This window comes from Lytechinus pictus, chromosome 3, assembly GCF_037042905.1.
Source record: "Lytechinus pictus isolate F3 Inbred chromosome 3, Lp3.0, whole genome shotgun sequence".
In the NCBI taxonomy this organism is placed as follows: domain Eukaryota; kingdom Metazoa; phylum Echinodermata; class Echinoidea; order Temnopleuroida; family Toxopneustidae; genus Lytechinus; species Lytechinus pictus.
The window spans coordinates 39,225,042-39,241,050 of NC_087247.1; the positions used below are offsets into that span (position 1 = coordinate 39,225,042).

General features: G+C 35.2%; 1 protein-coding gene across 1 annotated transcript; it reads right to left on the minus strand.

Moving 5' to 3' along the window:
• Positions 1 to 1,193: 1,193 nt before the first annotated feature.
• Positions 1,194 to 10,723, minus strand: LOC129257276 (carbohydrate sulfotransferase 11-like). Its single transcript, XM_054895561.2, has 3 exons — positions 10,574 to 10,723; positions 4,440 to 4,522; positions 1,194 to 3,836 (listed from the first exon to the last, which is right to left on the minus strand). The coding sequence occupies exons 1-3, from the start codon at positions 10,695 to 10,697 to the stop codon at positions 2,871 to 2,873; spliced, it is 1,173 nt and encodes a 390-aa protein (XP_054751536.2). The 5' UTR covers positions 10,698 to 10,723; the 3' UTR covers positions 1,194 to 2,870.
• Between the last annotated feature and the right edge of the window lie 5,286 nt (positions 10,724 to 16,009).

Consider the following 16,009-nt stretch of genomic DNA (forward strand, 5'->3'; position numbering starts at 1 on the left):
TTCAATTATTTGTTTTTGTATACAATCAACACTTATTATAAGAAATAAATCTTCTGGTTTAGACTTTAACTGCTTACATCCATCGATTGCTTCCATCAAAATTACCTGAGTATAACAGCAATTTTGTTTCAATAATACTGATACAAATTGAATTTCCATAATCAACTTTAGGTGTGCACTTTATTAACTGGTGTGGATAATAGCTGGCAATGTAAATAAGCCTGCAAGGTATAAACTAAAATGCATATTACATGACTGACCTTTGTTATCACTCTGTACATTTCCTTGTTCTTATGTTCTCTAGTTAATGTAGTCATAACAACTAAAAGGCATATCTTAAAGTTAATGACATTTCTTTTAGTTCTCATGCCAACATTTTTGGGATTTTTTTAATAGGATTTTGAGAAATTTCTTTTCTGACGTCATTTTAAATACATTTACTACAATTTTGACTCATTAATCTACTGACCTCTATATGCCCATACAGACATAAGTTTGTATTTTTTCCATTCAGTGAAAGCAGTTTTTATCATAACTGTTTAAACAAAATAAGAGGTAGTAATCATCTCATGGTTGAGTGATTATTGTCCTTTTACAAATTATCAAATAAAATGATTTTACTGTTATTTTGGCAAAAAATGACACTGCATCTTAAATACAAGTGCCCATATTCTGAAGTCGGGTTTAACTTAGACCGTGGTCTAACTCTATGCGAAACTTATGTAATGCCAAACACATCAAAATTTTGTTTTCATTGAATGCTTCTCATGTTTACTGTGCTATTTCCTAATTATTAAATGATGAAGATAACTATCTTAATTATCCTTCCCAGTCAGTTAAGAATGATCTGAGAGTCAGATTAGCTGATATATTAAAACCTCTACCATTAGGGAATTATGTCACAACTGGCTATCCATAGTTACAACACAACTTTAAACTAGAGTTTGATTTAAACCCAAGTTCAGAATATGGGTCAAGGAGTTGACAGGTCAATCACATTTTTCAAACATAGGTCAGTAAATGGGTGTCCAAATACTCCCGCCACCTAATCTTTGTCAGGTGATACCAGTAGGTAATTTATTATGCAATTATTAAAAAAGGGAAAGTTACTGATTTTCCCTGCATTTATAACTTAACTGTGGCAAGAATGGCGACTCACTGTCATGCATGTGTGTGTGTGTGTGTGTGTGGGGGGGGGGGGGGTCAATGATTATTTGAAATTATCAGGTACTGATTTCATTTAATACTGTTGCCATCAGTATTTCATCATCTCATGTATAGCTGATGGTTCAACTTCAAAGAGGAAAGCATCTTTACAACTCACTAAATGACTTTTGTAAAAATAGGTACATAATACGAAACACTTAAATATTGATTAATTTACATAATCTATATCAATACCTGAGCTATGTCCATTAGAAACCATTTATCACACGAGGCCTGTTTCTATCCCCTTACAAGTACTTCTAAGGTCCCACAGCCCTATAAGGGATAAAAATAGTACATGCATAGCATGCAACAATCAAACATTCACTTTGTTTTAAGGACGTTCCACAGTTTAAATGAAATCCATGTTATTTTGCACAGAAATACTTCAGCACCTGAATATTTCATATACGCAAAAAAATAACATGGGTTCCTGTGCTTGATTTTTTACTATTGAGCTTTGAAGTTCATCCAATTGGAGGTTTTCGAGAATTGTGCATTCAAAAGAATTTGGCATTTTTAGACCCTAGATCATTTCGTTGAGGTTAAACCTCTATTACCAAGTCAAAATCAATGTAAGTTTCATCAAATTTTACAGTATAGTTAAGAATTGTATACTGGAGATAGAAAATTTATTCACATTGCTATTCGTTTTTGTGCCTTTAAGGCTGGCAGCACTTCCATTTCTCTAACATGGTGTGAAAGATGACAAAAACATAATCTCAAAAAGTTGAAATTTTTATTACAAATCTGAGAAGTACAATAAATGCTGCAGTTTATTCAAAATCTGTCTCATTTTCACAAAAATTTGCAAGCTTGTAGAGAAAGGTGTACTTAATCAGTATAAACATTAAAAAAATGGGGGTTTATGTGCTTGTTTTCAAACTATCAGCATTTTTGTTTGAGCTAGGGTGCTATTCAAAATGCGCCAAAGGCTCTGTATCTATGAGAGGAAAAATTCCAAACCACTCTACCATTTATTCGAACTCAAGGTCATAGTTGTAATACTTTGCAGCAATTCAGAGTAAAGTATTCGGAAATTGTAGTAGTATTATAAAAAAACAAAGGTTCATTGATTATTTTCAGCTAATTAGCTTTATAAAATAACATATCAGACCTATAGTTAGAATGCAGATCATGTGAAAAATCAGCTGATATCTATAGCTGATCAATCACCTGTTCATCCATTGTGACGTCAATGCGCATAGGGTAAAATATGTGCAGATCATGATGCGCACACACATAGTTGAGGAACGTCCTGAAGTTACTATTTCCCATTGTCCAATTATTATTTCATAAGGAGAAATCTGCTGAGATGTACAACACTGGACCAAGGCAAGTATAAAAAATTTGCCAAAACAAATTAAATAACATGTCCTATCACCTTTCATCAAGAAATAAATCAACCAGGATCTTAAAATGGTGAATTTTATGTAAATTTTGCAGTAGAGTGGTACACATATCAAAATGAAAAATACAAATTTTTATATCAAAAGTGATTCTGACAAGAGTTGCTATAATGAACTCGTTCATAAAAAAAGGTGTGTGTTTGACACAGTAAAGGGCACATAATGAAGTCTTGAAGTACAACCTAGTGCATTATCAATTGTAGTTAGTAGGTTAAATGTTGTTTATATAAAAAAGAAGCTCTGATCAATCTGTTGCTACCGTACATCAAGCACATCATCCACAGTGGCATGGTAATCAAACATAAGAAAATCAATCAAGTAGCGATTATATAGATTTGTAATGTCATCATGTGGTAGAGTTGTGAAGTACTTTTGTATAAGGTAAGGATCAGAACTGTTGGTTGGTGAACTACCTTCCGCTGATGGAAATTTTACGACTTTATCTGCCCCACTGATTTTCAAGATATACCGTGCATCGTCCTCAAGTGTTTCGATCTTACCTATAACATCATAATTTATCATGCACGGAAGGCAACTTATATGTAAATCCCTCCAATGCTTATTGCCATTCTTTTGTCCTTGTGGGGTGTAGATAAACTTGACAAATTCACCAAATGAAAGGTCGTATTTGCTCGAGTTAAAATTTTCCCTTGAAGCGCGCGCCTTCTCAGCATCCTCACGGAATATGCTAATAATCTTGGTACCAATTCTCTTTTGCCACTTTCCTGCCCGAGTGAAGGTACTATCTGGTGCGAGTTTGTTCCGGTACGCCGACAAAACACGGGAAAATGGGTGTCTGGCAAACATGAATTTTGTGTAAGTCTTAAGGATGTGTCTTCGTTCTTCTTCAGGGTAGGACTGTAAAGATTTGAGACTCTTAGCCCCCTGACGATTGGTGAAAAACTGTGGAATGCTTTCTGTTGAGTTGTACTGACCACTCAGTACTAAGAACACTTTCTTCCAATTAGTACAAGCAACCTTCTGAACATAGCAGTACATTAGCTTATGTTTGTCATCAACAAGGATATTCCAAGGTGGATGTTTTGCCATGTCTGCCTCAGGATTTGGGTGATATTTCTTACAAACTCGCTTCACGTTAAACTGACGACGTTTCTGAATCTCTCTCTGTGCATTCATGAAAGCCACATCGTTTGAGTAAGAACTTTTCAGAAATCTGCTGGAGTTCCAGCTTGCTTCTTCCCTCGATGATCCAATGTCCACCTGCAATTTGACAAATAAAAAATGCATTTTGATATATCCACTAAACACAGAAGGTTTAATCCTAAATGTAATTGTACTATGCTATATCAAAGTTTACAATTAATAATAGTAAATATCAATTCTTTTGATTAAACAAAATAATTATCCACTTAGCAGGGGCCGCGGAACTGGGGGGGGCTGGGGGGCTTCAGCCCCCCCACTTTTTTCCAAAACCGTGTACAAAAACGTAAAAATGACCATATGATTGTGATTTTTAGCATGGTCAGCCCCCCCCCCCACTTTCAAAACCGTTCCGCGGCCCCTGCTTAGTAATATTGATGACGGTCAATGATATTTTTCTAAGATCCCAAAGTAAAATATCAGCTACACAGTAACATCAATGTTGATATCTTGAAGATGAAAAAGATCGTTCAAACACAGGACAATGAGTAAAACAAATCTGGTTATTTTGCTCATTAAAAATATAGGCAGCACAAAATGGCAACTAAATACAGGCAATTGAAGTAAAATATACTTGTGAAAATTAACAAATTGTGGAAGTATGAGTCATTTTATTAATGAATGTCACTTGTGTCAGCAAGAAGATTGGATTTGATGTCTTACATGTACAGCTAATGATTCATTCTCATGTTCTCGTCCTTTATTTGTTGTATGGGATGAAAAGACTCCTTCAGGGTGTATCCGATCTATTTTGGAGAGATAAACATGTAGAGAAAGATTGGAGTGGAGGATATAGTCACAAACAAACTTTGGAATTGGTATTTCAAGAATATACTTTCTCAGAAAAAACAGAACAAAGGTCAACAATTATTGAACAAATGAATCAAAGTAAGTATACAAAGATTATTGTCTTAATTAATTTCATAAATAAATCTTGATACTAGCCTCTAAATACATGGACTCATTTTAAACAGATCAGTGGTAGCAAATAGAAGCCTAGCTCTCACTTGATATTGGATGCAAAATTATGCCATTCTGAGATGGATAATGTGAGGAAGCAAGCCAACCAAGCTTCACAAAAAATTTACCATGAAGATCTTCTATACACAACCAAAAAAGTAATTCCCCCTAAATCAAACTGCTGTAACTTTTGAACGGAATAAATGTGAGATATAATATTTGTAGGTGGTTTTCTTCACTTATCACAAAACTCCTAGCGAAAAATGAGATTGATCGGTTGAGTCATGTATGAGTAATCGAATTAAAAATTATCATTTTTGAAAGTCATAAGAGTCGTTTTTCAGATTGTGGACGAAGGTTGTTTTTTGGTGAATTTTATGGTGCTAATGCTGTTTTAGTATCCATCATTAAGCCACTCCACACAAAATTTTGATATGTATGTTCATGGTTTAGTGAGCACAATTTGATTTTGTGGCATATCATCCCAGCGGTTGATGGTATTATCCTCTATAGTTTACAAATAACTTTTTAAAATTGGAAAATGTTAGTGGCTCCCCTCCCCCAATTTCTCGCCCCCTCCCATTTTCAAATTCTGGATCCACCACTGATTTGTCCATGAATTCAACTGATCCTGAGAGATTGTCAGAAAAAGAATGCATTCATGCAATATAAAGAGTATTCATTCCTAGGTTTTCAAATGTGCTCGCTCAACCATGAAAGTGTAAAAAAGTTCGGAAAGTGTGTGGTGGTTAAATGATGATGATAAACACAACAGCAATTAAGTCACATTTGAAACTGATTTGCCCCCATTATTCACATTTATAGCCCCTCAAAATGAGTCTGTGACATTAAAAATGCCACTTTTCTCCCTTTGATGCATGCTCACTCATCCATAAATAAACAAACCAATTTCATTTTTGCACAGAATTCTGCCCACAGGTTGATGAACATTACTGCCAAATGATATTGCTAAAGACACTTTTGTAAAAAGCAAGGGGTTACTTATTCTTAAACATAATGCACCCATAGTGTACACAATGTCTATAGAAGAGGAAATCAAAATTTTAACAAAAGTGAAATGATGGTTTGTTTCGTTTGTTTGTTACTTCTGCTAACAGTTTTTTCATGAAACTTCCAACATGGCTTGACACTATGCAAAAGTCGCGCACACTAAAATAATCATACGATACGGCATAGAGTGGGGCCAAGGCCTTGAACTTTCTTCTCATGTGCATAATTTTCGAATATCATGGGCTCACTGAAGCATTAGCATTCAGGATTTTCATAAAAATAAAATCAAATGAACTATGCAAGAAGGTTTGTGACAGATATCCAAAGTTAGAAATTACAGTTTTTCAAATTAAGTAAAAAGAGCTATTCTCATTCCACATGTTCATTCAAGCGTGAATGTTTAATTAAACGCCGTTGAATCATTGGAGCATGTTAATTGGTCCTGAACATAATGGAAAAAAAAGGTTTACAGGAAAATTTCAGTTCCCAAAATGAAACAATACTTGCCTGTACTTGAAAATCATATTTTTTTCTTTGAATGTTCATTGAACCGTGAAATAATGAATATTGTTGAAGATACTCTTCCTAAAAATAACTGTCATCACATTCGATCAGTTTTATCGATAGAAATGTGTAAAAAAAAATCAATTATAGCAAATTTTGACTTGTTTATTCAACCGTGAAATTTCGCAAAAAGGTTGTATCTTCTTTTAAAAAGAACCTTTTACAAGCCTTCTGACGATTTTCATGATGAGAATGTGGAATTTGTTCCAATAAAATGGAATCAAAGTCATAATATTTGGCTTGTGACTTTTAAAAAGTGGCAATTTTACCTTCTGGCCATGCTCACTGAAGCATGACATAAAATACCTCCGTAACATTCACTCAGAAGGAAGCTTATAAAATTACCTAGACGCTCATGTAAAAATATATTAAAACTCGCAGTGGTTTGGAAATTATGGATGTTTGTTTAAGGGGGGACTTTTTTGTTGTGTATAGAATAGACTAGATCTGGTGCATGCATCTTCCAATTGGATGCAAATCCTATTATTTTACTTTAATTTCCTCCTTTTTTCCCCTTTCTCACTTTTTGCCCACACCCCCTCTTAATGCAACCCAGGGCACTTGCCCCCCTGCCACATTGATACACCACCGCAAATACCCCTTTCAAACTTAGGCTGGGGGATAATTAATCAAAAGCAGCCCTTTACTCTATACTACCTTTATATCATTAGAAATTTGATAATTATTAGAAAATAACCAATATAATTAGAAAAAACAGAAACAGAGTCAGTAAAGCAGAAAAAAGTAGACAGGAGATAACTAAAATCATAAATGTTCTGAGCTCTAGTCATATAATTCAAATATTTTTGTTCAAAAGATTGCCAAAGTTATTTATCCAGATTTGCTTTTGAAATTGTGAAATTTGTGTGAATTCAGTGTACAACTCGTGTCTGTATGCTAAATCTTCTAGTATAATTGCATTTACAACTAAGTAATTGCATAAATGAATAAATCATTATTTTTATTACATAGTCTTAGAACCTTTTCCATGCCTTTCTTCCATTGTGTAAATTGTATGTGCCCTTTAAATTTAGATTGATATCAGGAAACATAATTAAATGTCAGATTGAATCACTCAAACATGCTGGTGCTAATGTATCAAGTTGGTAACGTGTGTTCGATCTCTCCCTCTCCCCCCCCCCCCCTCTCTCTCTCTCTCTGCGTGTGCTTCCCCTCTCATTTCAATCTGATATCACTCGGAATATATTCCTAATTTCAGTGTCTGGTGCGTGTTGTTCATTAGCAGATCTTAATCTACTTGATTGAAAATAGAAAGTGCATGGCTATATGAAGCATACAAACTGAGTTGGGAAGAGATAGATTTGTTCTAATAAGTCTTTTCCATTCAATTAATAATAATAATAACATAGGGTATTCATATTGCGCACATATCCACCTTGTTAGGTGCTCAAGGCGCTCCTCCTATATTACCCGGCTAAGCTAGGCGTTCATAGCGCACACAGCTTTTTAAGGAATTACTTCCTACCGGTACCCATTTACCTCACCTGGGTTGAGTGCAGCACACTGTGGATCAGTTTCTTGCTGAAGGAAATTACGCCATGGCTGGGATTCGAACCCACGACCCTCTGTTTCAAAGTCCGAAGACTAATCCACTGGGCCACAACGCTCCACAACGCTCCACAATTAAATATTGTTTTCCAAAGGAAAATAACAAAGAAAAAGGAAACTGTAATTCAAATCGAAGAAAATGAAAGACTACTTTCAAATATATCAAAGTGGAATGCCCCCGGCAGTCTCGCCTGTATCATGCAATTAAATATAGCAGCAGTGTAGATTTTGTGAAATTGAAATACCAAACCCCTTATATCTGAATTTCATGAAATATGAAAATAAATAAGATGAATATATTTCTCTTTAAACTAAAAGAAAATATCATAATCAAACCAAATGACCTTAAATGACCTTCAGCTTTGAATTTGTAACCTTCATTCCTTCCATCTCATTTGTGATATCTGATGACCATCTTGCACAAGTTGTATTCAACCCGTTTAAATAATTTTTAATTAATGAAAAAAAATGTAATTTTTCATCACAGATGATTAATCTGTGATGGCCTTTGACCACGACCCAGTGACATGAAATTATTCTTATTGAATTGAGTTGCTGTTATCCAAAAACAGATTCATAAAATATGGACTTAAAATTTTGAAATTATCATGAAAATCTAAATCTTAACCATTGGGTAATTGAATTTGATACTACAAAATGGTCAAAGTTTACTGTTAAGGGACCCAAAGTGACCTTTGACATTGGTCTATTGACCTGATATTACATTTATTATTACAAAATCTGAACATTTGGTTAAGCTTTTGACATAGCAGGGTTAAAGTAAATCTACCTAAAATGACCTCTGACCTTCATTGCATCACCTAAATATCAGACCAAAATATATATGACACTTGATTACTATTCTGGTTAATTTTGCTTGTTAATTATACTTTGAAATTTAAGATGGCATTTCAAAAACCTATAACCATGGTAAAAAAAAAACCCGAACAACCTGACGTTGAAAAAGCAGTGCCTGGCCTATATGTCTCGCTCCTGCCAGGCGAATCAAAATGAAAAAGCGTGGTAATAAACCCAACCCTACTAAAAAGGGGTTTGCTAAAATCCAATTCATCAATATGAAAAAAAAATACTGATCAAGGGTACTTTGGAATGCATAACATGCATTGAAGTCAGATATTTTTTTCTTGAATAAGTACGTCATACTGCGAACTGAACTGGTAAAAAAGCTTGCATTTTGGGGAAGAAGATGATTATTTCACAAGTATAATTATACAGAGTCGGCATTCAGGGATTGCAATACCTTACTTTTTGAGTGAGATTAGAGTATTCACTTGAAAAAGAAATCCTTATTTCAACAGTCGATATACATGCACTTTAATTTCCCATAGTGGATTGGATCCAGCGCTTCTGTTAATATATACTAACTGTCATAAATCGAGAGCCAAATGCACAGGAATGGCCAATACGCAGACAAAAAATAATTGAATTTTCTACAAAGTCATGTTCTATATAGGTAATCTTAATTTGCATACTTGGAATTACAACTAAATCAAAATCTGCATATTCAGATAATTCTTTAATAATAATTATTATAATTACCCTCCTAACTTAAAAAACACATTTTGAGTTTGTCGCCAACACACATAATATAGAACAAGTGGAATGCCTCTGGCAGTCTCACCTGCATTACGCGATTCGCTTTATCAGCAATGCTGACTTTGAAGACAGCTATTGAATAATTATTCACAGTAGAAAACACTCATATGATAATAAAACACCATGTTCATTGACCCAAAATGACCTTGACCATGATCATGTGATCTAAGCCGTGTGCAAAACATTCATTCATACTTGATTACTCTTATGTCTATGTTTCATGAACTACATGTGTAGATTCATAAAATTATGATGCCTATTCAACAAATACCCCGAACATGGCCAAAGTTCCTTGACCTTAAATGACCTTTGGTCTTGGTCATGTGACCTGAAATGTGCACAGGATATTCAGGGATACATGATTACTCTTATGTCAAAGTTTCATGAACTAGATCCATAATCTTTTAAAGTTATGATGACAATTCCACAAATATCCCCAACATTATAAAAGTTCGTTGACCCTAAATGACCTTTGACCTTAGTCATGTGACCTCAAACTCGCACAGGATCTTCAGTGCTACTCTATTACCCTTATGTCTAAGTTTCATGAACTAGGTCCATATACTTTCTAAGTTATGACGACATTCCAAAAACTTAACCTTGGTTAAGATTTCGATATTGATTCCCCCAACATGGTCTAAGTTCATTGACCCTAAATGACCTTTGACCTTGGTCATGTGACCCGAAACTCAAGTAGAATGTTAAGTAATACTTGATTACCTTTATGCCGAAGTTTCATGAACTCGGTCCATAGACTTTCTAAGTTATAATGACATATCAAAAAATATACCTTGGTTAAGATTTCAATGTTGACGACGTACGCCGCCGTTGGCGACCGCCGTCGGAAAAGCGGCACATATTATGGTCTAGCTCTGCTATGCAGGCGAGACAAACTATATTTTAAAGAGACGTGATGAAGGTCCGCCGTGCAATAATCATGCCTAATCATCATGTAACAAATTTAAAATTTGTGACGAGAACACAATTATTTCTCAATATATGATTCAACACAAGTGTTAATTGCATCAAGCTGAGTCCCATCTCGCCATTTGAACTCGTTTTGAATAAATACAAACCTGTTATTCTAGCAAGTACTGATGATTGGATGGATGGTCGTGACGGAGAGATGTAAACCAGAATGGTGAAAGTAAACATTAAAATCAAAGCACACCACAGAGCCAATTTACTAATGGAAGCCATATTGAATTCCGATATTTAATCAATCTGAAAAGAGAATGAAAATAAGCGTTGAAAGTTAAAGCTACAACTAAAAGGTGAAATAGGAATATATATCAGCATTATCAGTTTCATGTTTTTTCATAAAGAATAACTAGCAACGATTAATTCAAAAGATAAAACAAAACATATTGGACTCCGCATTTAGAATTAACACAAGGAATACAATCATTATCATCATTGTTACGTGTGTGCGTTTTTCCAATTAGGCGGAAATCCAAATGAAATATCAAATTTAAAAAAAAATTGATTTTGTACAGTCTCCAGTTATGATTCACACAACCAACAATGAAGATGTTTCGAAAAATGACGCATCTTAATAATGAAACCTGACAGATAATCTTATACAGTTTATAGAAATTGCACAGTTATTTCCTTAGTTAGAGCAAGAACAAACTTGTAGAAACAGAATGATTGATCATCACCGCAAGAAATGTTATCTTGGTTCCAAGTTATACACAAACTGGCCATGTCGGTGAGCAAATGCAAGTAAAACAAGATCACTTCTGTCAATTCGACCAACTCGATATCGTTGGTTTGTGCCCTTATCTTCCAGTGAAATACATGCCGCCAGGAACTTTGTTTCTATGCGTCTTGGTTTTATCATAGAGTATAGCTCTATGGTTTTATCGACAACTCACTTGCACGCTCGTGATCAACACTGCATCTCGCATCCCCTACATTCTCGTCATCGTGATTGGATGTATATCGATTAGTGGAACGCAAGACTCCTCCTTCAACATCATCCTCCGTGCATGCACGTGTTGTTCTCCCAACTCTCTTCTCACTCTTCACTCAATTTGTCTACCCCCCCCCCCCCCCGCAGTATGCCTACACTACCACTGTCAAAACTTTCATTTTGTTGGAAACCTCAAGACCTCGCTACGATCATACGAATGAAACCAATCATTTTCACGGTAAAAGGCCAACATTTTGATAAATGCGAAGATATTGAGTTTTTAATATTTTGAGACGTATTTTCCTCATGAATAAGGGTTTCGTCTCGAAGGTTAAACCAATGCAATGTAGAAGGTAACAAAAGCTTAATGTGGTGTTCACGTACGTGTATCCCAGCAGTGGTAAAGGAATTATTAATGGCAATTTGATAGGTAAAATGTTAGAGTGAGTATATTAACTGCTGTTATTCTTCTTCATTTTTTTCTAGCAAATAAGATAATCATGCGGTCAATTAAGGGTTAATCTCAGTCAGATGTTCAGTGACTACAACCTTTTACAACATTTACAAACACATACGTTTCTTGTGTTTTCTGTTGTTATTCAAATATTCAAGTATATCTGCTTAATTTCAGGAAACTTTCTACCTACTCTAGGTTGAAGTCCCCTTTAACCTTTAAGATATGATCGTATTGCTGCTCAAATCGCTTTACAATGTAGACAGGGTCGGTCCTACATGCAAAGGAACACATACCCAAGATAATGGGTTCATATCTAATGCCGATGGGATACGGCTGCATGGAGTGTTAAGAAAGACTTTGATTTATGAGTGCATCTGAGCAAACACAATCTACTCAAGCGTGAAATGAAGCAACCATGCAAAGAGTTAGCCCCTGCATCATAAACGACCAATAGTCTACCAAGACAGCCTACGCAATCCGGATAACAGAGGAACGAAAATATGGACAGGGTGATGGAAGGTAAATTTTTGGAAAGTATAGGAGCAGGAGCAGGAGTAAAAGTAGATGTTGGGGGAAGAAGGACTCAGGAGAAGAAGAAGAAGAAAGAAGTTTAGTAGAAGTAGTTGTAGTAGTAGTAGTAGTAGTAGTGGTGGTAGTATAGTAGTAGTGGTAGTATAGTAGTTGTAGTAGTAGTAGTAGTAGTAGTAGTAGTAGTGGTGGTAGTATAGTAGTAGTGGTAGTATAGTAGTTGTAGTAGTAGTAGTAGTAGTAGTATTAGTAGTAGTAGTATAGTAGTATTAGTGGTAGTAGTAGTAGTAGTAGTAGTAGTAGTAGTAGTAGTAGTAGTAGTAGTAGTAGTAGTAGAAGTAGTAGTAGTAGAAGTAGTAGTAGTAGTAGTGGTAGTAGTAGTAGTAGTAGTAGTAGTAGTAGTAGTAGTAGTAGTAGTAGTAGTAGTAGTAGAAGTAGTAGTAGTAGAAGTAGTAGTAGTAGTAGTATAGTAGTTAAAGGGAACGTCAATATTATTCTACTCAAAACGATTCACACATCAAAAAGAAATTACTGATGTCAATATCAGAAATAATCAGATAAAAGGGACACAAGTTCTCTCTTTTTCCCACTCTATGGACATAATTATCGAATGATATTCATAATTAAATCCCTCTCTCTCTCTCTCTGACAGCGCTCACTTCCCCGTCTCCCTCTCCTCCTCTCTCCCTATGTTTGTATGTCTCCCCCCCCCCCCCTCTCTCTCTGCATGCCCTCACAACCCTGAAGACATGTCTGGAGTGATATAGGGTCAATAATTACAAATAAGATAGAGCGCCACTCTCATCGATCGTTAATAAAATCGCTGGTGGGTATTCTTCCCATTTAGTCGTTTCAAAAGCCAGGTGATGGCAAGATTGAATTAATAAAGGTTCTATATGTGAAGAAAAAAATACGAATCACGGAGGTTGGGGATGTCTGCGTGGGCATGTTATTATTTCCACAGTCATGTAGAATCTATTCTCTTGCATTAACGTCAAGATCAGAGCTCAAGCTATAATAACATTTCCATACAGAAATCTTTAATGAGCCTACTTTCCCCATGTATGTTTTTTTTTGTTGGGGGTGTTTGTTTTCTTATCTTATGTTTGTTAACCATGGGTTGGCTGGTAGATTCCTTGGGTTCCTCTACGGTAAACACATTGTTTAAAATGTATGCAACGCTGTTTACTATAACGAACCTTACAGTAATAATATTGTTTAATAGTTTGAACAACCATGCATATTTTATTGAGAAATTGAAAAATATATAATGTCATACTTTTGACTTATCAAATCAAAATCATAAGACTTTGTAAGTAGACATGACAAATTGGAATATCTCGCCAATCTCATCAAGTGGAATAGCACTTTTAGGCTTCCTAACAACCCTTCTCAAAACATAGACTACAGATTTACAACTAAAAACACCTAGCTTGGTTAGACAAGCAACCTGGGCGTGTGATGTCGGACGCTCTATTCTAGGTTTGCGAGGAAAATCCAGGCTAGCATCCTAACAAGAATGCTTCGGTCCTTCCTTCTTGGATGTTCACGTTGATGAGATTCTGATTTAATATTCCTAATTGTAAAATCCAATTAAATAAGCGGTGAAGAGGAATTATCTAAGAGCAATATAGGTGAACGGCAGAATCGTAATGCGAATCGTCAGCCCCCTTGGATGACTTCTTTCGAGAACTCTTTTGATATTTCTGATAATCGACGTTCAAACTATTTCAAATCTAATTGAGAAGTTTTCTTATCATCACACGATTACATTAAAACAAAGTTATACAGATATAAATTATTACAGATTCAAAGAAAGAGAAAGGTGGTGATCTTCAGTATAATAAAAGGGGATCATTGTTAACAAATAAACCTTGGATAAAAAAGAAAGACAACAAAATGACATTTATTTCCTTCTGATGCCATTCTACGTCACATGACATGCGGGAAGATGGGTATTGTTGTTAATCAGAATGCATAAGCCTATAATGTACTTCGTTTGTAGGAAAGACTATCGGGCTGGCAAACGTCATGGAACACAATTTATTTCGGTATTTAATATACGTTTTTCAACACATGCTTTATCTAATTCACGGTATGATATTCACATTTCATACAGAAGCAAATAATTACTGTTTTAGCCCATCAACACCCGCCCCTCCATCCACCCGTAACCTCCCCCCGGACATAGATGAACACGTCGACTATTACCTTGCTTCTTTCGGGTAATCATTAGAATTTCATTTTACATTAGAATTTCTCTAGCAATGTGCAAAAAAAAGCGGGATAAACTGAAATACATTCTTGTTAGCACAGACAGGTCAATTATGCAAGGTGAAATGTCTTTATTACTCGAGCGCCTATGTAATTTGATATGTCTTCTTTTACATTCTATCTACGGCTTTTAAATCATGGCGGCCATATTCGCAGGATCTAGGATTTCATGAAAGAGGGCCAGTCAGTTGGGTCAATTTCCTTGGATAGTTTTGACTAGAAAATGCCGTAGAATAGATTTTAAAAGGAGCATAGCTCTCAATATATATATATATATATATATATATGTGTGTGTGTTTACCGTAGAGGAACCCAAGGAATCTACCAGCCAACCCATGGTAAATAAACAAAAGATATATATATAACTCGTCAAAAGAGTGCCATGATGATTTTTGGGTAAAACGTGTTCATGTGCTGTCTACTGAATCTGTTTATGGTTCAATTTGAGAGCGATATTATTTTTTTTTAAAGATGATGCATACTTCTTCCATTTTTTTCTTCATCATCTTTTATAACTTGTCGTTATATATTAATGATATTAATGTTCATTCTCTTCATCATCTCCCGCTTTCGCCACCTTTGAGTATTTAATGAAAAAAAAAGCGATATACGTTTTTCATTTTCCCTCTCTTCCATTGTAACCCTTCTCTTCATCTTTCTCTTCTATTTATATAAGTTTCTCTCTCTCTCTTTGCCTCTCAATATGATTTTCCGAATCCGTCTTTCTTGTCCTAACGTATTTGGCTGAACATCAACAAGGCATGCCATCAATTTTGAAGATATATTGCCAATCGGAGGAAAAGACTGTCGTAAGATAATGCACTTTACATGATTATCTCTACTGATCTATGCAAACACCGATCCATTTTATGAGACAGTAATAAATCGTAACTTAATCCGAAGAAAAGTGGTAACACGACTTGAAATTCTTTTCCAACAGCGTTATAGCACGCCAATGTTGTGGTGCTTCATCTCAACCATGGACCTATTGTGTTTCAACCAACCTAATATTGTAATGAATGAATAAAATGAAACTTTATTCGTTACATACATGAGGATGTGCCGAGTGGAACACCTCTGGCAGTCTCGCCTGCATTGCGCGATTCGATGTAGCAGCAGTGATGACTTTGAAACAGCTATTGAATAATTATTCACAAAAGAAAACATTCATAAGATGTTAAAATACTATATCCAACGACCCAAAATGACCTTTAACCATGAGCATGTAAGCTAAGATGTTTGCAAAACAATCATTTATACTTTAATTACCCTTATGCATAGGCGGATCCATGGGGGGCCGATTAATGGTTAAAAATGTATCAACTGATTACTAATGCA